This window comes from Somniosus microcephalus, chromosome 10, assembly GCF_052327205.1.
Source record: "Somniosus microcephalus isolate GS21.2 chromosome 10, FLI_Smic_1.0, whole genome shotgun sequence".
In the NCBI taxonomy this organism is placed as follows: Eukaryota; Metazoa; Chordata; class Chondrichthyes; order Squaliformes; family Somniosidae; genus Somniosus; species Somniosus microcephalus.
Genome location: NC_140996.1, coordinates 211,046,751 through 211,074,419, shown reverse-complemented (window position 1 = coordinate 211,074,419; position 27,669 = coordinate 211,046,751). Strand labels below are relative to the sequence as shown.

The window sequence follows — 27,669 nt, the reverse complement described above, 5'->3', positions numbered from 1 at the left end:
CCATGGAGAACCAATCGTAGCAGGGAATCTCCATTCATAAATTTAACAGGAAGACCTGTCAAATCTATGAATAGAGATCGGCCCCAAAACCTAACTAAAACTTCAAATAATTTTTTTTTTAAATCACATTTTTATAATAACTATAAATTACATAAAATAACTATTTTAAACAATAATTTAAATTTTTGGAAAAATTAATTACAGTTTTTAATGGGGCTAAAAATAAACTTACCTTTCTTTAAAGTATTTAAAAATAATAAACCTATGGAAAAAATATTTTAATTTTACTTAATTCGCCACTTACCTTGTTAAAAGCAGGCCTTGCACAGCTGCTGGAGACTTACCCGCATGGAGAAACCTGTAAAGAAATTGGAAGTTCCAGGCGTACGCGCTGCCTCTCCGGCGCACGCGTTTGACCTGTGAACCCCTTCCTTCAAGGGAACGGAAGTTCCGGTTTCCAGCGCATGTGCAGTGCATGCACGAAACCGGCACTTTCGTTGGCCCTATGCATGTACTCACCCGTGGGGACCCGAATTTCTGGGCCAATCTGTTTTTGTTGGTGTTGATTGAAGGATGAATCTTGCCCAGGACACCAGGAGAATTTCTCTGCTCTTCTTCAAATAGTGTCCTGGCTGTTTTACATCTACCTAAAAAGGGAAATAGGGCCAGGGTTTAATATAAATTCTGAAAGATAACAGAGCCTAAATTCATTAGCGCCCCAAACCGGGAGCGACTCCTGTGGTGTGCAGTGACGGTACACCGGAATGGAGAGGCCTGGAAACCGAACTAGATTCGTCCATGAGCCTTGTCAACATAATTCAGGCGAGCTGGGGGAGCCAGTCGGGCATCCCAGTGCAGCTCACTTGTCTGGGCCTAACCAATTACAGCCAGTGCCAGGGGCCCACAGGTAGGTTCGGGGATTGGGGGTGGATGGGGGGGGGGGCGGGGTGGTGGAAGTGATTGGGAAGGGGGTGAGAGGGGGCCATCAGCGGTCCTCAGCTGTTTTGTGCAGTCAGGAGGAGCCCTAGCTGCTCTTTCAAAACTGAGATGAGGAGGAACTACTTCACTCAGAGGGTGGTAGGTCCATGGAATATGCTGCCCCAAAAAGCTGTAGAAGCTACATCATTACATAAATTTAAAACAGAAATAGACAGTTTCCTAGAAGTAAAGGGAATTAAGGGTTACGGGGAGCGGGCAGGAATTTGGACATGAGTCTAGGTTCGGATCGGACATGGCCCTGTGGGTAGCGGAGCGGGCCCAGGGGCCGTGTAGCCTGATCCTGCTCCTATTTTGTGTGTCTAATTCTGTTAGATTCAGGATATGGTTCTGTGATAGTAGATTGGCGGTTAGGATCAGATCAGCCATGATCTTATTGAATGGCGGAGCAGGCTCAAGGGGCCGATTGGTCTACTCCTGCTCCTATTTCTTATGTTCTTATGTTCTTAGAAGCGTCAGCCTAGATTGTGACTGGAAGCCTGTGTCCAGTGGGGTACCTCAGGGATCGGTGCTGGGTCCCTTATTGTTTGTGATCTACATTAATGATTTGGATGAGAATGTAAAAGGTATGATCAGTAAGTTCGCAGATGACACGAAAATTGGTGGGGTGGTAAATTGCGAGGAGGAAAGCCTCCGGCTACAGGACGATATAAACGGGTTGGTCAGATGGGCGGAAAAGTGGCAAATGGAATTTAACCCTGAAAAGTGCGAGGTGATGCATTTTGGACGGACAAATAAGGCAAGGGAATACACAATGAGTGGTAGGACCCTAGGAAGTACAGAGGGTCAGAGGGACCTTGGTGTACATGTACATAGATCCCTGAAGGCAGCGGAGCAGGTAGATAAGGTGGTTAAAAAGGCATATGGGATACTTGCCTTCATTAGCCGAGGCATAGAATATAAGAGCAGGGAGGTTATGATGGAGCTGTACAAAACGCTGGTGAGGCCACAGCTGGAGTACTGTGTGCAGTTCTGGTCGCCTCACTATAGGAAGGATGTGATTGCTTTGGAGAGGGTGCAGAGAAGATTCACCAGGATGTTACCTGGGATGGAGCGCCTCAGCTATGAAGAGAGGCTGGACAGGCTGGAGTTGTTTTCCTTGGAGCAGAGAAGGCTGAGGGGGGACCTGATTGAGGTGTACAAAATAATGAGGGGCATAGATAGGGTAGATAAAGAGGAACTTTTCCCCTTAGTGGGGGGGTCAATAACAAGGGGGCATAGATTCAGGGTAAGGGGCAGGAGATTTAGAGGGGATTTGAGGAGGAACTTTTTCACCCAGAGGGTGGTTGGAATGTGGAACTCAATGCCTGAAAGGGTGGTGGAGGCAGGAACCCTCACAACATTCAAGAAGCATTTGGATGAGCACTTGAAATGCCATTGCATACAAGGCTATGGACCAAATGCTGGAAAATGGGATTAGACTGGACAGGGATGGATGGGCGGCGCAGACACGATGGGCCGAAGGGCCTCTTTCTGTGCTGTAAAAACTCTATGACTCTAACTCTATGACTCTATGAGATTATGTACTCAAATCCTGGAGTGGAGTTTTAACCCACAACCTTCTCAGTTGGAGGGAATAGCGCTACCAACTGAGCCAGGGTCAGTTTGTGGGAGATTAGGGCATTACAGTAGAAGTGCTTTTCCTGTTTTCACTTTTTGGTTTTGTGTTTGAATAAATGAAGTTTTGCCATGAACATACATTTACATATTTTGCATCGCTTATGAGAAGTAAAAATTGCATTTGTTTTTAATCTACCTTCAATTGCCCAATCAAGTAATTAAGGTTACTACGTCATTCTTGGGTTTGTTGATTGCTTTTGGCCTTTTCATGAAGTTTGGGAACGTATTACATGATCATTGATATTTCATTGTCTTTTTCTTCTGAACTTCTGATAATTGCCCTTTGCCATTTGCAGGCAATGGAACATTGATTGGAGCTTCTGCCAATGTAGTGTGTGCCGGGATAGCAGAGCAACATGGCTACGGCTTCTCCTTCATGGCATTTTTCAGGTAAAACTTGCTTGAAAACTTTGTCTAAATATAAGAAGGCATTTAATAAACTTGCAGAATGAGTGTGTAATTGGCAAATTAATTTCAATATGGATAAGTGTGAGGTGGTGCATTTTGGTCGGTAGAATAAAGAGATCACATAATGCTTGGATAATAAGAGTCTAAATGGGGTAGAGGAGCAAAGGGATCCAGGAGTACACATTCACAAATCACTAAATGTAGCGACACAGGTTAATAAGGACATAAAAACAGCAAACCAAGCACTGGGGTTCATTTCTAGAGAGATAGAATTGTAAAGCAGAGAAGTTATGTTAAACTTGTATCGAACCCTGGTTGGACCACACTTGGAGTACTGTGCACAGTTCTGGTCTCCATATCACACTTGGAGTACTGTGCACAGTTCTGGTCTCCATATCGCACTTGGAGTACTGTGCACAGTTCTGGTCTCCATATCACACTTGGAGTACTGTGCACAGTTCTGGTCTCCATATGAGGAAAAGGATATAGAGGCAGTGGAAAAGGTGCAAAAACGATTCACAAGGATGCTACCAGAACTGAGAGGATATACCTATCAGGAAAGGCTAAACAGGTTGGGGCTCTTTTCTCCAGAAAAGAGAAGGCTGGGGGGTGACCTGATCGAGGTCTTTAGGTAATGAACGGGTTTGATAGGGTAGACGTAGAGAAAATGTTTCCACTTGTGGGGAAAAGCAAGAGGTCATAAATATAAGATAGTCACTAATAAACCCAATAGAGAATTCAGGTGAAACTTCTTTACCCAAAGTGTGGTATGAATGTGGAACTCGCTACCACAAGGAGTAGTTGAAGCAAATAGAAGAGATACATTTAAGGGGAAACTAGATAAGAACATATTAGGGAGAAAGGAATAGAAGGATATGCTGGTGAGGTTAGATGAAGAGGGGGAAGGAGGAGGCTCGTGTGGAGCATAAACGCCAACATAGACCAGACTGAATGGCCTGTTTCTGTGCTATAGACTCGATGTAAAAATAAAGGTCTTGTGTCATCGTAGCCAGAGAATCTCCAACAATGGTTTCTCTTCCCACCGAGGCATCGTTACCTCTACAGTAGAGAAAGTCTTCTAAGGTTGGGGTTCAACATATTGGGGGAAGAATTGTTCTGTTCACCATGTTTAGCATTAATGTACATGCATTCAAAAAGTGCGGGCTTATGACTTATGATATAAGAGTAAGTTCACCAATCTTGCACTCCCAGTGGGGAGCTTACCTTTGACCTCAAATCAAATCAAATCAAATCAACTTTTATTGTCATTGTTAGTGCACAAGTGCAGCACAACGAAATGTAGGCTTGCGGCTCCCGAGAGTGTACAATTTGGATTAGGACACTTAAACATTTCAACATACATTTGTACATATATATTAGCATAAATATGACCATAATAAAGTGCATCGGCAGGTGTGCAGGCCTTAGTGTCCATCTGTGGAGTTCAGTAGGATGACAGCCCTGGGAAAGAAGCTGTTCCCAAATCTGGTCATACGGGTGCGAATGCATCCGCAGCGTCCTCCAGATGGTAGGAGGGCGAACAGACTGTGGCTGGGGTGGGCAGGGTCCCCGATGATGGACCGTGCCCTCCGCAGGCAGCGTCTCTGATATATATGTTCTATGGTCGGTAGACCTATGCTCGCTTCAAGCATAGCTAACCACTGGGAGCACAGGATTGGTGAATTTAATCAATAATGAACAGAGCAATTTTTCATCCATTGCTGGAGGTGAGCAGCAGAAACTTTAGCTTGTGTCTAACGTCGTTGTATATCAGGACTTGGGAATTCTTGATCCTGCCACTCGCTGCAAAATATGTTTCATTCCACAGACAAATATTCAATAAAATATTAATCCCTTTTCTCCAAAGCATGTGTAATGTATCCTGAGATGGAAACAGAATTCAATGTTTGAAATAACATCAACCAAGAGTTAGAGACTTCTAAGGTTTCCCCAGGAGTGCGGACCTGAGCATGGGCCTGTAATATCAGAATCATCGTCATTAGGTGAGAGGGGGTATTCCTAGCCTCCTCCTGTCGATGTGCACCTAGACACAGGGTGCCTCAAGAAACCGGTCTAAGTGGGTCCTGACAGCAAGGTCAAGAGGACCCCTCAAGATATGTCAGAGTGGGCCACCATATCTTGGGACCTTCTTGGCTGCTGCTGGAGAACAACGGGGAATCAAGGGATATAAGGGAATCAAGGGATATGGGGATAGTGCAGGAAAGTGGAGTTGAGGTAGAAGATCAGCCATGATCTTATTGAATGGCGGAGCAGGCTCGAAGAGCCAAATGGCCGACTCCTGCTTCTACTCCTCCTATTTCTTATGTTTTTAACAATCAGAGGTTCTTGAGGCCAGCAGAGCACAATTGTCTGGTGCTAAGATCTGTTGGTGGGGGGCAGGAGGTGGTGGTGGTGGGGATGGGTGTGGGGTGGGGGGGGGGGCTGGGGGTGAGTGGAAGGAGCTTTTGCCGAGGATGCCCGGACCATGTACTTTGCCTTTGTTCAGTGTTGGGGCAGGAAATCCGGTCTATAGAATATTTAACTGGCAGCACAGAAGGCGGTCATTTGGCTCATCAAGCCTGTACTGCAGTGAAGCATGCACCCTGATTCCATTTTCCCAGTTCATTCCCTGTATTCCCATGCACTGAGCATAAAATGTATCATTATGTATATTTTATATCTTTTAATCTTTCAATTAGTATATTGGATTTATAAAAGTTTCCGTATCAGTTTATAATGAGCCAAATCAAACACTTCCTGAAAGAAAGCCATTAATATGCTCCAGTGAACTGTGAAACTATCAAGCAGAAGCAGTTCCATTATCAGTAGGTCATTAGCGTTTCACTAAGGTCATAGCTGATTAACTCTCAATGTGTGCTATGTACTCAAACCCAAGCCGTTTCAGATCATGTTGTGGAAGCATTTACCAAGACAGGGTGGTAACTCTGTTAATTACCTTGTGAGCTTCTGCCTCTGCAGTGGCAGCATATATAAGGCTGCAATACTATAGGCAGATATGAAAACAAGAACTTGTGACCATATAGCACCTTTTAATGTCCACAGGATTATCACAGTGCACTTCACAATCAATTAATTACTTTTGAAATGCAGTTACATAGGCAAACATGACAACCAATTTGCGCACAGCAAGCTCCTACAAACAGCAAATGAGATAAATGGCAGGTGTTGTGCCAGAACAACACTGCAGCTCTTTTTCAAATAGTGCATGGGCTCTTCTACATCCACCTGAATGGACAGACAGGGCTTCTGTTTAACCTCTCATCCTAAAGACTTCAATAAAGTAGCCCTTCTTCAGTACTTCACTGAAGCGCCAGCCTTGATTATGTGCTCGAGTCCTGGAGTGCGGCTTGAATTTATGATCTTCTGACTAAGCAGCAAGAGTGTGACTGAGTCAAGCCAATGGATTTAAACGTTTAGAGTAAAATTGTAAGGTATATATTAGAGTGCCTAACATAAGAGGGAACAGATCAGTTGTTAATGTTGCAGCCCCTTTATTTTGAATTGTACAAGTCGACAGTACTCATCCAATTACAGGGTCCTTGAAATCGGAGGTGAAAAATGTTGTTGAAAGATCATACCCAAATGAATTGAAATTACTGTGTGCAAAATTAGTAATGAGTGCGCTAATTTGTTTATGTGAAATCCCCTTTTCTGCTTTAAGATAGCAAAATAGTTAATCCTTCTATTGGGGCACTAGCTTTGGCCTTATCTCCTTTTGGCTAATGAGGTGAAAATCTACCGCCGCTATTCAGAGACGCCTGTTGCAAGGTGCATGCGTGAGGATTTTGGGTTGGGTGTGATGTCTTCGATGAGTAAGGATGGGATCAGGGTCAACTGCTGTCATTCATGAAGCCATATCTAAGTAAGACTGACTATTTTGGAGGGAGAAAAATTGGGGGTGTTGGGAATTGGGGAGAAGACCAATTTAGGTTTTCTTGCTTTACTCTTACATGAGAAATAGCAGCAGGAGCAGGCCATACGGCCCCTCGAGCCCGCTCCGCCATTCAATAAGATCATGGCTGATCTTCGACCTCAACTCCACTTTCCCGCTCGATCCCCAGATCCCTTAATTCCCTGTGCCCAAAAATCTATCGATCTCAGTCTTGAATCTACCCAATGGCTGAGCATCCATAGCCTTCTGGGATAGAGATTGTATTATTTGCTTGGCACTATATGTGCAGCTTTGCACGAACCACCTCTTGGTCTGATCCTGTATTATTAGCATTCATGATTTTGTTCTCGTTGTTAACTTGGTAGCCAAGCTTCATGGCAATTCCATTGTTGGTCTCTGACTACTGTTTGAGGTGATGCTTTAGTAATCTTAATAGATAAACCCTACGGGATTTAATTGGATCACTATCGCAAACTAAAAACTTGCCTCATATGTTTAATTATATCCTTAATTAACTTTTTATACACACTGCAGAGTCTCCTCTATCTTTAATGAGAAAGTTAAATATATTCACATTCAGCAAATTGTACCAACTCAGGAAAGAAGATAGGAACTGAAAAATGCAGAATTTATCAAGTGGTGAATTTTCGGGTCGTTTTTTTTTAAGTCGACGTGAAGTGTCAGTGTGGGATAATCTGCCAGGGCCTGGAAACCAAATGGGAATCCCTTTCATCGGGTAACCGCCCGATTACCGCGGCGTGCAATATTCCAGGTGACCTGTTAGACTCGCCCAAATTCTTCTTACACATTCATTTTAATGATGGATTAAATCAGAACATTGACTCGCGCAATTTACTTTCGCACGGGACACTCTGGATTGGGTGAAACAGGAAGTAGCAAGCACGAGGGAGCTCTTAAAGGGGCGGATGCTTTTGTGTATTTTTTAAATGTCATTTTCCACATCCTATTTTAGTGCTTTTTATTATCTTCATTTTTTTTTGCTTTTGTCTTTATACCCTGCTCCCTGATACTATGGTCTTTCGCCTCCAGCCCAAAGGCTACACAGGACTGGGACTGTGAACAATGCACCAGGAGAGCCCCTTATCGTTTTTGAAAGCCATACATTTTCTTTCTGTGCCCAAAGTCTCATGCACTTGGGGATAAGCTCAAATGTTAAGTCCTTCTGCTTCCTCCCGCTCTCTCTGAAGCCCAATATAGAATCGTGTAGCACATTTATATCGCAGAGTATGCTGAGGGCGACAGTGCTCTGGTCAGTTTTACACTATGGGTTGGACTTCAGAGCGCTTGCGGCATTGGGGAGATGACAGCATAGGGTTGGATTTCCACAGGAGTTTTCCCAATCACCCGCCATAACTTCGGGGTTTTCATCTTCCCCCCCAAAGTTATGGAAAATAATCAGGAGAACTGCCATGGGAGTTCAGCACCAGAGAGTCGGAGCCGAAGCTTGTAGAGGAACATTAATTTAAGTGGAAGGAAAATCAGGCAAGGGTGGCAAGCTTCCTTTCCTGAAGGACGTTAGTGAATTAATTGGCTTTTTACAACAATCCTGCAACTTTCATCCTCATTTTTCTGGAGCTAGCCCACAATTTACCAGCATTTCACAACTTACTATTTTGAAGAACTTCACCTGAAGAAGGAGCAGCGCTCCGAAAGCTTGTGATTTCAAATAAAGCTGTTGGACTATAACCTGGTGTTGTGTGACTTCTTACATTTGTCCACCCCAGTCCAACTCCGGCATCTCCACACCATGGCTACTATTGTGGTATATGAAGTTCTCGGTGTTGTTAGTCTGGTACCATAACCATGACAGTACCACACCCAACCTACAGCCCATCCTGGGTGTTAGTACGTGACCATGTATTGTAGATAGTAAAATAGATAAGGGAGAACCAGTGGATGTGGTGTATTTGGACTTTCAGAAGGCTTTCGATAAGGTCCCACACAAGAGATTAGCGTGCAAAATTAAGGCACATGGGATTGGGGGCAAGGTATTGACTTGGATAGCGAACTGGTTGGCGGACAGAAAGCAAAGAGTTGGAATAAACGGGTCGTTTTCCGAGTGGCAGGCAGTGACTAGTGGGGTACCGCAGGGATCGGTCCTTGGACCCCAGCTGTTCACAATATATATTAATGATCTGGACAAGGGAACTAGATGTAATATCTCCAAATTTGCAGACGACACAAAGCTGGGTGGGAGGGTATGCTGTGAGGAGGATGTCGGGAAACTCCAGTACGATTTGGACAGGTTGGGTGATTGGGCAGAAACATGGCAAATGCACTATAATGTGGATAAATGTGAGGTTATCCACTTTGGTGGCAAAAACAGGAAGGCAGATTATTATTTGAATGGCAATAGATTGGGAGAAGGGGAAGTGCAAAGAGACCTGGGTGTCCTTGTGCACCAGTCGCTGAAGGTAAGCATGCACGTGCAGCAGGCGGTTAAGAAGGCAAATGGTATGTTGGCCTTCGTAGCAAGAGGGTTCGAGTACAGGAACAAGGATGTCTTGCTACAGTTGTACAGGGCCTTGGTGAGACCGCACCTTGAGTATTGTGTGCAGTTTTGGTCACCTTACCTGAGGAAGGACGTTCTTGCCATGGAGGGAGTGCAGCGAAGATTCACCAGGCTGATACCTGGGATGGCAGGAATGACATATGAGGAGAGATTGTGTCGATTGGGCTTATACTCACTGGAGTTTAGAAGATTGAGAGGGGATCTCATCGAAACCTATAAAATTCTGTCAGGTCTGGACAGACTAGATGCAGGAAGGATGTTTCTGATGGCCGGGGAGTCCAGAACCAGGGGTCATAGTCTAAGGATAAGGGGTAAGCCATTTAGGACTGAAATGAGGAGGAATTTCTTCACCCAGAGAGTGGTGAACCTGTGGAATTCCCTGCCACAGAGGGCGGTGGAGGCCAGTTCATTAAATATATTCAAGAAAGAGTTGGATATATTTCTTGAGGCTAAAGGGATCAAGGGATATGGGGAAAAGGCAGGGACAGGGTACTGCATTTGGATGATCAGCCATGATCACACTGAATGGTGGAGCAGACTCGAAGGGCTGAATGGCCTACTGCTGCTCCTATCTTCTATGTTTCTATGTATCTTACAGTGGGTTGTGTTCTACTGCTTTGATATGTTAAAGCCCACGGAAGATATAATTGTACCAATGCTTTCAGTGTAAGTTACAGCTTGAATGTGTGACCTGTTGAAGTATGTCCTCGCTGACCTACATTGGCTCCCAGTCCACCAACATCTTGATCTTAAAAATTCTTATCCTCCTGTTCAAATGACTCCGTAGCCTTGTCCTTCCCTAGCTCTGTAAGCACCTCCCGCTCTACAACCCTCCAAAACCCTGTGTTCCTCCCAACTCTCGTATATCCACTCCCTTCACTGCACAATTGGTGGACTTCAGCCGTATAGGCCCTAAACCTTTCCACCGCTTTCTTCAAAAGTGTGGAAGTTATGATGAACCTGTATAAAACACTGGTTCGACCTCAACTGGAGTACTGTGTCCAATTCTGGGCACCGCACTTTAGGAAGGATGTAAAGGTCTTGGAGAGGGTGCAGAAAAGATTTACGAGAATGATTCCAGGGATGAGGGACTTCAATTACGTGGATAGACTGGCGAAGCTGGGGTTGTTCTCCTTAGAGCAGAGAAGATTGAGAGAAGATTTGATAGAGGTGTTCAAAATCATGAGGGGTCTGGACAGAGTAGATAGAGAGAAACTGTTCCCATTGGCGGAAGGGTCGAGAACCAGAGGACACAGATTTAAAGTGATTGGCAGAAGAACCAAAGGCGACATGAAGAAAAACTTTTTTACGCAGCGAGTGATTAGGATCTGGAATGCGCTGCCTGAAAGGGTGGTGGAGGCAGACTCAATCGTGGCTTTCAAAAGGGAATTGGATAAGTACCTGAAAGAAAAACATTTGCAGGGCTACGGAGAAAGGGCGGGGGGAGTGGGACAAGCTGAGATGCTCTTGCAGAGAGCCAGCACGGGCTCGATGGGCCAAATAGCCTCCTTCTGTGCTGTAACCATTCTATGATTCTATGATTCCTTTAAAACCCTCCTTAAAACCTACCTCTTTGACCAAACCTTTAGTCACATATCCTAATATCTCCTTCTTTGGATTGGTGTCAATGTTTGTCTGACTACGCTCCTGTGAAGCGCCTTGGGATACTTTCCTATGTTAAACGCGCTATATAAATGCAAGTTGGTCTTGTTGTAAATGCATGAGGTGCGATGAAAGAGCTGTGAGATTGTGTGAGGGCTAGTCATTGTTGAGCAGTAATTGGTGGAACAGGTTGACAAGCAACATTTTGTGGCATGAAGTCACTTGTTACATACGTTATAATTCTCACTCCTTATATATTTCAATACACATCATTGCCTATGTCAAATTAGTATTCTTTGGAGATTTTACTTTCTACTATGTTTATGAAAGTTAAGGTAATCATGAAAAATTGGACACCAAAATGTTGCAATATTTGTGATACTTTACAACTAAACATATTAGAAACCGGCTAACGTGGTGCCCCTTTTCAAATAGAGCGAAAAGGCAGACACAAGCAAGGACAGACCCATTTGTTGTACGCAAATGCCATGCAAAATAATGGAATCAATTATCAGGAGAAAGCTGTAGAATTGTTTGTAAATAACAGCTGCCAAGGATTCCGAAGGGGAAGATCCTGCCTAGCAAATTTTCTTGACCTCTTTGAGGAGCTTACGTCCCAAGTGGGCCATGGAAAGGACTATGATAGGGTCCACCTAATCTTCCAGAAAAAAACTTGACAAAGATCCACACAAATATATTCAAGGCGGAGGTAGACATATATTTGAACTACAGGGGTGTCGAGGGTTACGGGGAGCGGGCGGCAAAGTGGAGTTGAGGCCAAGATCAGATCAGCCATGATCTTATTGAATGGTGGAGCAGGCTCGAGGGGCCAAATGGCCTACTTCTGCTCCTATTTCTTATGTTCTTATGTTCTTAAAAGGCTACTAGTTAAGCTCAAAAGTGATGGGGATCCAGTGTAAGCATTGGAAAATGATTAAGAAACTGGCTAAAGGGTAGAAAACAGCACGTACTTAAGAGGAGAGTTATGTAGGTGCAGGGGGAATTGCTGAGATGGCGTCCACCAGAATGGCTATGAAATTTTGGCCCCACTATGTTTACCCTGCATGGATATGGGATAAAACTGTACCTTTCACAACTGGGAGTATTTATTAGAAAGTTGATATTTTGCATGGTTATTACTGTTGTGTCGGTACCTTTCTACCTAGACACAATTTAGGACTCAGAACTCAGAGATTCAAACATGAAGTTCTTTATTGGAAGGAAAAGAAGTTCTGGAAAGTTCCGAACAAGGAGACCTAAAACTTAACAGAGAACACCCAACCATTTATCTCCTGTGACAGCGCCACCACAGGTGGGAGGAGAACACACAATAGAACACACAATACATAACATTTCCTCCCCTCTTAAATGGAAGGTCCACATTATTCCTCAACAGGTAAGTTACTTTCAATGCACTCAACTAACCGAGGGTAGAGGTAGACTGCCTCAAACCCTGACTTTACCCTGGGGTTTATTCACCCCAGTCTTGTGGGTAAGTCACTAAGCCTACAGATCCAAGCGTCTTGGAGGCCGCCGCTCTCTGACAGGATACCGGCGGTCATCGCTGGCTTCCACAGCAGTAGGCATTGACACAGGCCTGGATGGAGAAGGTGCCTGTGTCAGTTGAAAGTCAGGAGTTTGCACAGGTGGAACAGTCTCTTTGACTTCCTGTGTTGGAGAAGAGCACTGTGGCAAAGGATGCTGGTTTGCGGTATCATCCGGAAACAGTTCAGGCCAACCAGCCGTTGGAGCCTCTGTGGCTGTCTCTGCTCCTAGCAACAGTTGATCAGTGTGTCTTCTCCAGACGACATCCTCAGCAGTCTCAACCGTGTAAGACACAGGGCCCGTCTGCGCGATCACCGTAGCAGGAACCCATTTCGGTCCAGTGTTGTAGTTTCGAGCTAGGACGTGCTCTCCCGGATGAAACCGTCTCTCCTTGGCTCTTTTCTCTCTCTTTTCAACTTGAGCTTGTTGTTGACAATGGACAACCTGTTCTGCCCTTGGAGGTTTGAGTAAGTCAAAACTTGTCTGCAACTGCCTCTTCATCATGAGCGAAGCGGGGGAAGTTTTGGTTGTGGCACGCGGCTCGTTCCTGTAGGACAACAGGAAGCTGTTCAGACATTGGTGGATTGAGCCCTGACCTTGCGAGGCCTTCAAGGCGTGCTTCAAAGTTTGCACAAACCTTTCTGCCTGGCCGTTAGTAGAGGGATGATAGGGCGCAGACCTGATGTGTTGGACACCATTCACATGCAGGAAGGTTGCAAACTCCTGTGATACAAATTGTGGACCGTTGTCACTTACGAGTTGTTCTGGTGAGCCATAACGGCTGAACATCTCACCAAGTTTCTCAATTGTTTTCTCTGCCGTGGTAGACCTCATCACAGCGACCTCCAGCCACTTGCTACGAGCGTCCACAACCACCATAAACATCTTCCCTTCGAAAGGACCGGCGAAGTCTACATGTACTCGCTGCCACACTTCTGCAGGCCAATCCCAGGGGTGTAGGGTTGCCAGCTGTGGAACATTCCGGACCCTTTGACATGGGGAACATGTTTTGGCTTTCTCCTCAATATTCCCATCGAGACCTGGCCACCAGAAGTAGCTTCTTGCCATTTCCTTCATCCGAACCATCCCACTGTGGCCTGTATGAAGTTGTTGCAGTATAGGTTCCCTCAGAGGTGGCGGAATGATGACATGGCGTCCCCAAAGAAGACAACCTGCCTGGACGGAGAGCTCATTTCTTTTTGAAACATAAGGTTTCAAACTAGGAGAATCTCCTATCGCTCTCCCTCGAATGACATCGTCCATTACCTCAGACAGGACTGGATCGTTGCGGGTGTACCTTCGCACCTGAACTGCAGTGACAGGTGCTCCCTCCACTTGTCTAAAGTAGAAGATGTCTATCTGACGAGGCTCTGGGGGAGTAACAGGCAAGGGTAGCCTCGAGAGACCGTCTGCGTTGCCGTGCAAGTCTGATTTGCGATATTTGATGTTGTATGTGTGTCCTGACAACAGTAAAGCCCACCTTTGCATCCTGCTTGCAACGAGAGACGGAATTCCGGTGTGGGGCCCGAAGATTGAAGTCAATGGACGGTGGTCCGTCAGGAGTGTGAACCTTCTCCCAAACAGGTACTGATGAAATTTTCGAATTCCAAAAACGATTCCCAAGGCCTCACGCTCGATCTGCGCATAGTTACTCTCGGCCTTGTTCAAGGTGCGTGATGCGAAGGCGATAGGTTTCTCTTCACCCGAAGGCATGATGTGGGATATGACTGCTCCCACACCATATGGTGATGCATCACATGCTAGCTGCACGGGTAGCTTTGGGTCGAAGTGTGTCAGGACCTCCGAATTCAGCAATGCTTTCTTTGCTTGGGCGAAAGCTTCATTGCACAGTTCAGTCCATTTCCATGTTTTGCCTTGACATAGCAACTGATGTAACGGCTTCAGCAATGTTGCTAAGTCTGGAATAAACTTCCCATAGTAGTTAAGTAGCCCCAGAAATGAACGTAACTGGCTCACATTCTGGGGTGCTGGGGCCTCCACGAGCGCCTTGACCTTTGGCGGCGCCTTATGCAGGCCAGTAGCGTCAATCACATGCCCCAGGTACTCAGCTGAAGACTGAAAGAATTCACATTTGTCTTTACGAACTCTGAGTCCGTACTCTTTCAGTCGTTGTAGTGTCGCATCCAAGTTCAGAAGATGATCCTCATTTGTCCCAGTGACAAGGATGTCATCCAGGTAGCACTGGACTCCTGGCAGTCCACTCAAAATCTGATCCATTGCCCTTTGGCATAGAGCAGGGGCCGACGTAATTCCAAACGGAAGGCGGCAGTACCTGTATAGCCCCTTGTGTGTCACAATTGTCAGCAGCTCCTTTGATTTGTCATCGACATGCATTTGTAGATAAGCCTGGCATAAGTCTATTTTGCTGAACTTTTGCCCTCCGGCCAGGCCCGTAAAAAGATCATCAATGAGGGGAAGAGGGTACTGTTCCACAGACAGCACCGGGTTAATAGTCACTTTAAAATCCCCGCAGATTTGAACAGATCCATCCTTTTTCAGGACAGGAACAATGGGTGTGGCCCATTTGCTCATGCTCACAGGCTCCAGGACTCCATTCTTGACTAAGGCCTCCAAGTTAGCCTCAACTTTTGGCCTAATTGCATAGGGTACAGGTCGGGCTTTGTGAAACTTCGGCTTGCTGTCAGGTTTAATGTCCAGTCTCACGCTGATCTTTTTCATGCTCCCAAGTTCCCCATTGAAGAGTTCTGCATGTTTGTTTAACACTGCAGTCAGACCTGACTCCCCTTTTGACATCATGCGGACTGCAGGCCAGTCCAGCGTGATTTTCTCTAGCCACGCACGTCCCAGTAGCGATGGGTAATTTCCCTTTACCACATATAGTGGCAGTTTTGCAGTCTTTCCGTTCAATTTAACTGTCACCTCAATGACGCCTCTCATGGCCACAGGTTCGCCGGCATACGTCTTTAGCACGATGTTTGTTGGCTGAAGGGTAAGATGCTTTAGCATTTTGTTGTAGACAGTGTCTGAAACAAGGGACACAGCCGCGCTGTGTCCACCTCCATCCGCACTGATTGTCCCTCCACCAGTGGTGACACCCAGTAGCCATTTGAACCACCTGCAACCGTCAGTATGTGCACCTCTTCCTCCTCAGAGGTGTCGCTCCCCTCTGTTTTGCTTGTTCCATCATACTGCACTGAATGAACACTCTTTTTCCTCTCTTGTCCAAATACAGACATTTTGCTTCCATGCATCCCAGCTCTGTCTGTTCTTTTATTACCTCTACAGGCGCGTTTAATGTGACCTTTTTTGCCACAATTTCGGCATTCCAGCTCCATACACCAGCAGTCATTAGCGTGATGGCCCGTTTTCCCACACGGTAACATGTGCCGTTCCGCGCACCTTTAGGCTCAGACGACACCTTGTGAACTCTCCCTGTTGAACTCAACTGGTGAGCCTCCTTTTCCGCCATCTCCATGGAGACACTAACTTCAATGGCCTTTTCAAGAGTACGGTTGTCCTCAGTAAGAAGGCACTTCTGTGTGGCTGCATTTTGCAGACCACGCACAAGTCTGTCTCTAATGGTGTCATTCAGCACCTCCTTGAACTGGCAGTGTTCCGACAACCTTTTTAAAGCAGCAATAAACATTGTCACTGATTCCCCCTCCTCTTGATTCCGTTTATGAAATCTAAATCTCTCAGCAATAACCAGAGGTTTTGGTGAAAAATGTGCTCCAAGAATTTCCACTAGTTGCTTATATGTTTTAGTTCCTGGCTTATCTGGCTGCACGAGGCTGCGAAGTAAATTGAAAGTCTTCGGCCCGATTACACTCAAAAAGGTAGGCACGACCTTTTCATTTGCCACCGCATTCGCCAATACAAAATAGTCAAAACGTTCCGTATATGCGCTCCATTGCTCCACATTTTCATCAAAATCACCAATGTTTCCTAATATAGTAGCCATCTCACGTTTCAAATTAAATTTTCTGTTTACTCACTGCACCCGTAACGTACGCAGATTCATCCGCTCCTCGTTGCCACTTGTTGTGTCGGTACCTTTCTACCTAGACACAATTTAGGACTCAGAACTCAGAGATTCAAACATGAAGTGCTTTATTGGAAGGAAAAGAAGTTCTGGAAAGTTCCGAACAAAGAGAGCTAAAACTTAACAGAGAACACCCAACCATTTATCTCCTGTGACAGCGCCACCACAGGTGGGAGGAGAACACACAATAGAACACACAATACATAACAATTACTTAGCTGAATTTCTTCTCAAGTCCTGCTCCTACTCCCAGTTTCAGGTTTCACCCCCTCCTCTTCTCCTCTTGACTATGACAATTCATTATTTAGGTAGTCACTGTTGTAATGCAGGTAATATCAATTTGCGCACAGCACGGGCCCACAAACACAACATCATAGAAACATAGAGATAGGAACAGGAGTAGGCCATTCGGCCCTTCGAGCCTGCTCCGCCATTCAATGAGATCATGGCTGATCTTCGTCTGAGATCATAGCTGATCTTACCAGTTCAGTACCCCGTCCCCGCCTTTTCTCCGTAACCCTTAATCCCCTTAGCCGTCAGAAATATATCCAATTCTCTCTTGAAAATATTTATTGAATTAGCCTTCACAGCCCTCTGTGGCAGGGAATTCCACAGGCTCACCACTCTTTGAGTGAAGAAATTCTTCCTCATCTCTGTTTTAAATGATTTGCCCGCTATTTTTAGACTGTGGCCCCTGGTTCTGTGCTCCCCGGCCATTGGAAACATTCTCTCTGAATTCAGCCTGTCCAGGCCTGCCATAATTTTATATGTTTCGATGAGATCCCCTCTCAACCTTCTAAACTCCAGTGAGTACAAGCCCAAACTATTCAATCTCTCCTCGTAGGTCATTCCCGCCATTCCAGGTATCAGCCTGGTAAATCGCCGCTGCACTCTTTCCATGGCAAGAACATCCTTCCGCAGATGGGGCGACCAAAACTGTACACAATACTCCAGATGCGGTCTCACCAGCACCTTGTACAGCTGTAGTAAGGTATCCCTATTCCTATACTCGAACCCCCTTGATATGAAGGCCAACATACCATTTGCCTTCTTAATCGCCTGTTGCACCTGCATGGTGAAGGGACTGAGCTAATTCTGCCAGTCTGCAGGAGTACTCGAGCCGAGCTACCATCTTGTACTGGGCTGTCTTGGTCAACTTAGAACTGATGATTCTTACAGAGAGTTCAAAACATTAGCCAAGAGCGACACTCAAACTCTCTCCCTTCTGTATTCACAATCTGATGCTGAAAAACTGAAACTAGACTGTGAGTTTTGATTTAATTGCTTCTTTTTAATGCATTCTTTATTCATAGAATGTGTCATGAAAGGGAAGTCTTATTGATTGCAGGAAAAGGGAAACCAGCAGTACGCACTTAAGTATAGGTTGATTCTACCCTGGAGACATTTTCTTCAAACCTACATGTGCGTCAAAAATCTGTTTGAGGTCGGCCTAAAATGAAACCTATTCTACAATTTCAACAAATGGATCAATACTTCCAATCATTTCTAAGAAGCCAGGACAACAATTTATCGACATTACCTCTGGGAAAAGTTTTTTATGATTTCTTCAGCATAGTCTACAAAATGTCATTTGTGCTTGAATTCATTTTTATATTCTCCATATTCTGGAGCCAGCTGAGGCAGATTAACACGGAAAATCTCAAAGGATGCCTGTTCCTTTTAAAGAGATTTTCATCTGACACTGCGATTTCCCTTTTACCCTATATATAGAAAATAGTTTCCATGGGACCAACTTCATATTTTCTTGCTGTCCAAACCAGTTCCTATTCCTACTTCTGACGAAAGGTCATTGACCTGAAACAACAACAACTTGTATTTATATAGCACCTTTAACATAGTAAAACGTCCCAAGGTGCTTCACAGGAGTATTAAAAGTCAAACAATTTGACACAGAGCCACATAAGAAGCAATTAGGGCAGGTGACCAAATGCTTGGTCAAAGAGGTAGGTTTTAAGGAGCATCTTAAAGGAGGAAAGAGAGGTGGAGAGGTTTAGGCAGGGAATTCCAGAGCTCAGGGCCTAGGCAACAGAAGGCAGTGCCACCAATGGCTGAGCGATTATAATCAGGGATACTCAAGAGGGCAGAATTAGATGAGTGCAGATATCTCGGGGGGTGGGGGGGGGTAGTGGCGGGGTGGTGTTGTGGGGCTGAAGGAGGTTACAGAGATAGGAAGGGGTGAGGCCATGGAGGAATTTGAAAACAAGGATGCATCGGCAGCGGGTGGAGGCGGAACAGCACGGCAGAGCGACTACAAGAGGCCCCAGAGGCTCAGGTAGGCGTACCAATCTCCAATCTCAGGCAAGGAGAGAGGTAAAAAGTATTCAAGGTGTGACGTCACCACAAAACAGGTAGGTGATTGGTTGGAGTATTTCTCTCGTTTTAAAACTTTAAGTCTGTGGTTTATAGTTTTTAAGGTTGCTGTGGTGTACCAAGGCCTTTCTGGTGCAGAGTGACTGTTGGTAAACCATTTAACTGGTGTAACTAGAGGGATTGATTTAATTTAAATCCAATTAATTAAAGGGGATACTAGCATCTAAAATCGGGCAGAGGGTGTCCATAACTAACAATAAATTTTTTAAATTAATTACATAGAATGGAGCAGGTGATGTGTTACTGTTGCGAGATGTGGGAGCCGGTGAACCCCATTGAGGCTCACGGTGATTACGTCTGTGACAAGTGTCTGCTGCTACAGGAACTCCAGCTCCGTGTTGATGAGCTGGAGTCGGAGCTTCAGACACTGCGACACATCAGGGAGGGAGAGAAGTACCTGGACTCTGTGTATCAGGAGGTGGTCACACCGATGAAGTTAAGTAATTCAGATGTAGCCCATGGTCAGGGACAGGATGGTGTGACTACGAGTGAGGCAGGTACGGGGATCCAGGAGGTAGAGCTGGAGGAGCCGCAGCCCTTGCTCTTGACCAACAGGTTCGAGGTTCTTACTCCCTGTGGGGACAGGAGCAGGGACTGCAGGGAGGATGAGCAACCTGGCCACAGCACCGTGGAACGGGGGGCCATTCAAGAGGGGGCAGTAAATAGAAATGTTGTAGTGGTAGGGGATAGTATTATTAGGGGGATAGATAGAGTTCTCTGCAGCTGACAGCAAGAGTCCCGAAGGCTGTGTTGCCTACCCGGTGCCAGGGTTAAGGACATCTCCTCTGGGCTGGAAAGAAACTTGCAGTGGGAGGGGGTGGATCCAGTTGTCGTGGTCCATGTTGGTACAAACGACGTAGATAGGACTAGGAAGCCGGTTCTGTTAAAGGAGTATGAGCAGCTAGGGGTCAAATTAAAAAACAGAACCTCAAGGGTAATAATCTCTGGATTATTACCTGAGCCACGAGCGAATTTGGCTAGGACAAATAAAATTAGAGAGTTAAATGCGTGGCTCAAAGACTGGTGTGGGAGAAATGGGTTTTGCTTCCTGGGACACTGGCACCAGTACTGGGGCAGGAGGGAGCTGTTCCGTTGGGATGGGCTTCACTTGGCCAGTGCTGGGACTAGAGTCCTGGCAGATCATATAACTAGGGCTGTAGAGAGGGCTTTAAACTAACTAGTGGGGGGGAGGATCCTAGAGAGCAAATAATAAAAATGACAACGGAGAAGGTCATAGACTTAGGTAGCAGTGGGGAAATTAAAAGCCAGAGTGTGTCAGGAAGGGGCAGAAGGTATGGAGTAAAAGGTAAAGTAATAAAAAGGGCAAAAGCAGGAACTAAGTGTCACAAAACACATTTGAAAGTTCTCTATCTGAATGCACGTAGCATTCGTAACAAAATAGACGAGTTAACGGCACAAATAACTACATATGGGTATGATCAGTACAAAGAAGGTTCACTCGGTTAATCCCGGGGATGAGGGGATGGACATATGAGGAGAGGTTGAGTAGATTGGGACTCTACTCATTGGAGTTCAGAAGAATGAGAGGCGATCTTATTGAAACATATAAGATTGTGAAGGGGTTGGATCGGGTGGATGCGGGGAAGATGTTCCCGATGATGGGTGAAACTAGAACTAGGGGGCATAGTCTTAGAATAAGGGGCTGCTCTTTCAAAACTGAGATGAGGAGGAACTACTTCACTCAGAGGGTGGTAGGTCCATGGAATATGCTGCCCCAAAAAGCTGTAGAAGCTACATCATTACATAAATTTAAAACAGAAATAGACAGTTTCCTAGAAGTAAAGGGAATTAAGGGTTACGGGGAGCGGGCAGGAATTTGGACATGAGTCTAGGTTCGGATCGGTCATGGCCCTGTGGGTAGCGGAGCGGGCCCAGGGGCCGTGTAGCCTGATCCTGCTCCTATTTCATGTGTCTAATTCTGTTAGATTCAGGAGATGGTGCTGTGATAGTCGATTGGCGGTTAGGATCAGATCAGCCATGATCTTATTGAATGGCGGAGCAGACTCGAGGGGCCGATTTGGCCTACTCCTGCTCCTATTTCTTATGTTCTTATGTTCTTATGTATCATGTGGCCATTACAGAAACATGGCTGCAGGGTGACAATGCCTGGGAATTAAACATACCAGGTTATTTAACGATCAGGAAGGACAGGCAGGAAGGAAGGGGAGGTGGGGTGGCTATGTTAATAAAGGAAGGAATCACTGTAATACAGATAAATGATATTGGGTCAAAAGATCAGGATAATGAAACAGTTTGGGTGGAGGTAAGGAATAATAAAGGGAAAAAAACACTAGTGGGCGTAGTCTATAGGCCTCCGAACAGTTGCAACTCTGTTGGACGGAGTATCAATCAGGAAATAGTTGAGGCTTGTAATAAGGGAGCATCTATAATTATGGGGGATTTTAACTATCATATTAATTGGACAAATCAAATTGGGCAGGGCTGCCTTGAGGATGAGTTCATTGAGTGTATTAGGGATGGGTTTCTTGAGCAGTATGTAACTGAACCGACCAGGGGGCAAGCAACCTTAGATCTGGTCCTGTGTAACGAGACAGGATTAATTAAAAATGTCCGAGTAAAGGATCCCCTTGGAATGAGTGACCATAACATGGTTGAATTCCATATTCAATTAGAGGGTGAGAAGGTTGGATCTCAAACAAGCGTGCTAAGCTTGAATAAAGGAGACTATGAAGGTATGAGAGCGGAATTGAGTAGAGTGGATTGGGAAAATAGATTAAAGGGTAAGATGATACATGATCAGTGGTGTACATTTAAGGAGTTATTTTACAACTTCCAAAAAAAATATATTCCACTGAGAAGCAAAGGGTGTAAAAGAAAAGACAGCCATCCGTGGCTAAGTAAAGAAATTAAGGATAGTATTCGACTAAAAACAAGGGCATATAATGTAGCCAAATCTAGTGGGAGAATAGAGGATTGGGAAAACTTTAAAAGACAGCAAAAAATAACAAAAAGATTGATTAAGAAAGGGAAGATAGATTATGAAAGTAAATGAGCAAAAAATATAAAAACAGATAGTAAGAGTTTTTATAGTCATATAAAAAGAAAAAGGGTGGCTAAAGTAAATGTTGGTCCCTTAGAGGATGAGACCGGGAAATTAATGGTGGGAAATATGGAGATGGCAAAAACACTGAATGAATATTTTGTATCAGTCTTTACAGTAGAAGACACTAAAAATATCCCAACACTGGACAAACAGGGGGCTATAGGGGGGGAGGAGCTAAACACGATCAAAATCACTAAGGAAGTGGTACTCGGTAAAATAATGGGACTCAAGGCGGATAAATCACCTGGACCTGATGGCTTACATCCTAGGGTCTTGAGGGAAGTGGCGGTAGGGATTGTGGATGCATTGGTAATAATTTTCCAAAACTCCCTGGACTCAGCAAAGGTCCCGGCAGACTGAAAAACTGCGAATGTAACGCCCTTATTTAAAAAGGGCAGTAGACAGAAGGCTGGAAACTATAGACTGGTTAGCCTAACATCTGTGGTAGGTAAAATATTGCAGTCCATTATTAAGGAGACAGTAACAGGACATTTGGATAATCATAATTTAATAGGACAAAGTCAGCAAGGTTTTATGAAGGGGAAGTCATGTTTGACAAATTTACTGGAGTTCTTTGAGGAAGTAACATATAGGGTGGATAAAGGGGAACCAGTGGACGTAGTGTATTTAGACTTCCAAAAGGCATTTGACAAGGTGCCACACAAAAGATTATTGCTTAAGATAAAAAATCACGGGATTGGGGGTAATATTCTGGCATGGATAGAGGATTGGCTATCTAACAGAAGGCAGAGAGCTGGGATAAATGGTTCATTCTCGGACTGGCAATCAGTAACTAGTGGTGTTCCACAAGGGTCAGTGCTGGGTCCCCAACACTTTACAATCTATATTAACGATTTGGAGGAGGAGACCGAGTGTAACATATCAAAGTTTGCAGATGATACTAAGATGGGAGGGAAAGTAGTGAGTGAGGAGGACATAAAAAACCTGTAAGGGGACATAGACAGGCTAAGTAAGTGGGCAGAGATTTGGCAGATGGAATACAATACTGGAAAGTGTGAGGTTATGCACTTTGGCAGGAAAAATCGTAGAGCAAGTTATTACAGGTAGACTACCTTTTATCCGAACTTCTGAAAACCGAAACCCTCTAAAAACCGAAGGTTTTTTCGTTCAGCTTAAGTCGTGCGCACGACATGACCAGAGTGGCGCACGACCCCGACCCCCGCCGACGACCCCCCGCGGACCCCCGCCGACCCCGACCCCCCCGCCGACCCCCCCCGTGGACCCCCGCCGACCCCGACTCCCGCCGCCCCCCCCCGCTGACCCCCCCGCGGACCCCCGCCGACCCCGACTCCCGCCGACCCCCCTGCCGACCCCCCCCGCCGACCCCGACCCCCGCCGACCCCAACGACCCCCCCCCGCCGACCCCCGCCAACCCATCCCGACAAATTTCCCAGTCTTATAAAATACCTTTCGAAATCCGAAATTTTCCGAAAACCGAAGCACGGCTAGTCCCGAGGTTTTCGGATAAAGGATAGTCTACCTGTATCTTAATGGCAAGAAACTGGAAAGTACTGAAGTACAAAGGGATCTGGGGGTCCTGGTGCACGAAACTCAAAAGGTTAGTATGCAGGTGCAGCAAGTGATTAAGAAGGCCAATGGAATGTTGGCTTTCATTGCTAGGGGGATAGAATATAAAAATAGGGAGGTATTGCTTCAGTTGTACAAGGTATTGGTGAGACCGCACCTGGAATACTGCATACAGTTTTGGTGTCCATACGTAAGAAAAGACATATTGCTCTCGACTCAGTACAAAGAAGGTTCACTCGGTTAATCCCGGGGATGAGGGGATGGACATATGAGGAGAGGTTGAGTAAATTGGGACTCTACTCATTGGAGTTCAGAAGAATGAGAGGTGATCTTATTGAAACATATAAGATTGTGAAGGGGTTGGATTAGGTGGATGCGGGGAGGATGTTCCCGATGATGGGTGAAACTAGAACTAGGGGGCATAGTCTTAGAATAAGGGGCTGCTCTTTCAAAACTGAGATGAGGAGGAACTACTTCACTCTGAGGGTGGTAGGTCCATGGAATATGCTGCCCCAAAAAGCTGTAGAAGCTACATCATTACATAAATTTAAAACAGAAATAGACAGTTTCCTAGAAGTAAAGGGAAAAAAGGGTTATGTGGAGCGGGCAGGAATTTGGACATGAGTCTAGGTTCGGATCGGTCATGGCCCTGTGGGTAGCGGAGCGGGCCCAGGGGCCGTGTAGCCTGATCCTGCTCCTATTTCGTGTGTCTAATTTTGTTAGATTCAGGAGATGGTGCTGTGATAGTAGGTTGGCGGTTAGGATCAGATCAGCCATGATCTTATTGAATGGCGGAGCAGGCTCGAGGGGCCGATTGGCCTACTCCTGCTCCTATTTCTTATGTTCTTAATTTTGAAATTGCGGCATTGCTTAACTGGGAGCCAATGTAGACTTCAAATTATTTTCTTCAAGCAAGTTTTGAGTTCCAATTTTACACTTAGGTTAAGATTTATGCCAAGTCTGGATTTTAAAGTTTCGTCAACTTCAAAAAAAATACTTTGCTAATGTACGCTAAGTTATCATGATCTTCCACCAGACCATGGCTTCACATTGTGCTGATTTTGACGGAATTAGAGCAGCACCACAGGAGTTGTTATAGCTTAAGCCAGACCTACATATTTACATGCAAAACGAAGTATACACTCCTTTGAAGCAAAGAAATTATACAACAACAACAACTTGTATTTATATAGTGCCTTTAACATAGTAAAACGTCCCAACGCGCTTCACAGGAGTATTAGAAGAAAAAATATGACAACGAGCCACATAAGGATAAATTAGGGCAGGTGACCAAAAGCTTGGTCAAAGAGGTAGATTTTAAAGAGTGTCTTAACAGAGGAAAGAGAGGTAGCGAGGTGGAGAGGTTTAGGGAGGGAATTCCAGAGCTGAGGGCCGAGGCAACAGAAGGCACAGCCAACAATGGTTGAGCGATTATAATCAGGGATGCTCAAGAGGCCAGAATTAGAGGAGCGCAGATATCTCGGGGGGGTTGTGGGGCTGAAGGAGATTACAGAGATAGGAAGGGGCGAGGCCATGGAGGGATTTGAAAACAAGGATGAGAATTTTGAAATCGAGGCGTTGCTTATGGGTAGGTCAATGTAGGTCAGCGAGCACAGGGATGATGGGCGAACGGGACTTGGTGCGAGTTAGGACATGGGCAGCCGAGCTTTGGATGACCACAAGTTTACGTAGAGTAGAATGTGGGAGGTCAGCCAGGAGTGCGTTGCAATAGTCAAGTCTAGAGGTAACAATGGCATGGATGAGGGTTTCAGCAGCGGATGAGCTGAGGCAAGAGCAGAGATGGGCGATGTTACAGAGGTGGAAATAGGCGGTCTTAGTTCAGCTGCAGATATGTGGTTGGAAGCTCATTTCAGGGTCAAATATGACACCAAGGTTGTGAACAATGTGGTTCAGCCTCAGACAGATGTTAGGGAGAGGGATGGAGTCAGTGGCTAGGGAATGGAGCTTGTGGCAGTGTCGAAAACAATGGTTTCAGTCTTCCCAATATTTAATTGGAGAAAATTTTTGCTCATCCAGAACTGGATGTCTGACAATTTAGAGACCGTGGAGAGGTCGAGAGAAGTGGTGGTGAGGTAGAGCTGGGTGACGTCAGCGTACATGTGGAAACTGACGCTGTGTTTTCTGATGATGTCACCAAGGGGCATCATGTAGATGAGAAATAGGAGGGGGCCAAGGATAGACCCTTGGGGGACACCAGAGGTAATGATGCGAGAGTGGGAAAAGAAGCCGTTGCAGGTGATTCTCTGGCTATGATTAGATAGATAAGAATTAAACCAGGCGAGTGCCGTCCCACCCAGCTGGAGGACGGTGGAGAGGTGTTGGAGAAGGATGGAGTGGTCAACCGTGTCAGAGGCTGCAGACAAGTCAAGAAGGACGATGAGGGATAGTTTACAGTCACAGTCACAAAGGATTTCATATGGGACTTTGATGAGAGCTGTTTTGGTACTGTGACAAGGGCGGAAACCTGATTTGGGGGATTTAAACATGGAATTGCATGAAAACATGAAAAGATGGGCACGGATTTAGGAGGCGACAACACGTTCAAGGACTTTGGAGAGGAAAGGGAGTTTGGAGATGGGGCAGTAGTTTGCAAGGACGGAGGGGTCAGGGGTTGTTTTTTTGAGGAGAGGTGTGATGACGGCGGATTTGAGGGAGAGGGGGACAGTACCTGAGGAGAGAGAACTGTAAACAGTGTCAGCTAACATGGTAGCCAGAAAAGGAAGTTGGGTGGTCAGCAGTTTGGTGGGAATACAGTCGAGGGAGCAGGAAGTGGGTCTCATGGACAAGACGAGCGCTGAGAGGTCAAGAGGGGTGGTCGGAGAGAAACCGGAGCAAGATGTGAGTTCAGGGCTAGACAAAATAAGCTGTGTGGAATTGGAGGGAAACCCATGACATGGCTAGGAAATTAGTTGATAGGCGAGCCGTTGACATAAAAGGGACATTTTTAGAATTACTGGGAGGTAACAGGTGGTATCCAAGGGATTGGTGTTGGGTGACAGTTTTTTTCCTCTCTATATAAATGGCCTGTATTTAGGAATTGATGGGGAAATGTTCAGATACCTAGACGATACCAATGTAGGCAGTGTAGTGAATTATGAAGAAGAAAATGGTAAGTGGGTAGACAATGGCAGATGCGGTTTAATATAACAAAGTGAGAGTTATTACATTTTTGAGATAAGAGTGGCGGATGGTATTCCTGTGAAAATAGGAAGCACTTGGGGATATAGGGGAACAGAGGGATTCCCACTTCATCCTTGATTGGCCGAAGGTTCATGAAGGTGGGACCGGTGGGTTGGCTTCCTTCTTTGGAATTCTCTTGACTTCCACCTCCTGAGCACTCTGTACTCTGGACAACCACAAACAAACTGACACCTAGGGCGTGATCTTGCCAGCCCTGGGGAGGCGGGTATGGTGGCAGGACTGCTGGGAAAATGGCAGAACCTGGGGGCGAGTGCCCAACCCGCCTCCGTGCCATCTTGCCAGGAGGCGGGTTGCCAACCCGTGCTGGGTCCCGTCTCCTTGGAGGCGGGAAGGGGATCAGTGCCACTTATCAGCCTGTTAACAGGTAGTTAACAGGCAGATAAGAGGATTATCCCCATTTTACCCACACAAGTGCGGGCTTCCTGAAGGCTGTGAACCCCGCCAGGGTCACCGAGGCGAGTAGTGGGTCTGCGGGGGTCGGAGGGGTGCAGAATTGCACAGTGAAGGTAAATGATGGGCGCAAGTATGGAGAGGTGAGTATGTGAGGTAAGTGGAAAGTGATAGAAAATGTTTACTTATCTTTGTTTCTTCCTGCAGGCTTCAATCGGTGGATATGCGCAGAGTCTCGCACCTCCGCGGCAGAGATGACAGATGGCCGTTACATTCTCCAATGCAACAACCATTTAATTTCTGCAAAAGAAAGAGGTTTGATGAGGTCTTGAATACAAGAACTCATCAAACTACATAGAATGTCAGTGTTTGACAGCTTCACAGAGCTGTCA

The 27,669-nt window shown here is 45.7% G+C and overlaps 1 protein-coding gene across 1 annotated transcript in view; it reads left to right on the top strand.

Annotated features, from left to right (window-relative positions):
* oca2 (oculocutaneous albinism II) overlaps positions 1–27,669 on the top strand; it is a 707,523-nt gene that overhangs the window by 551,416 nt on the left and 128,438 nt on the right. The window contains exon 22 of the mRNA XM_085999552.1: positions 2,913–3,006. Coding sequence (XP_085855678.1) covers positions 2,913–3,006 — 94 coding nt within the window. The remainder of the gene's footprint in view (positions 1–2,912; positions 3,007–27,669) is intronic.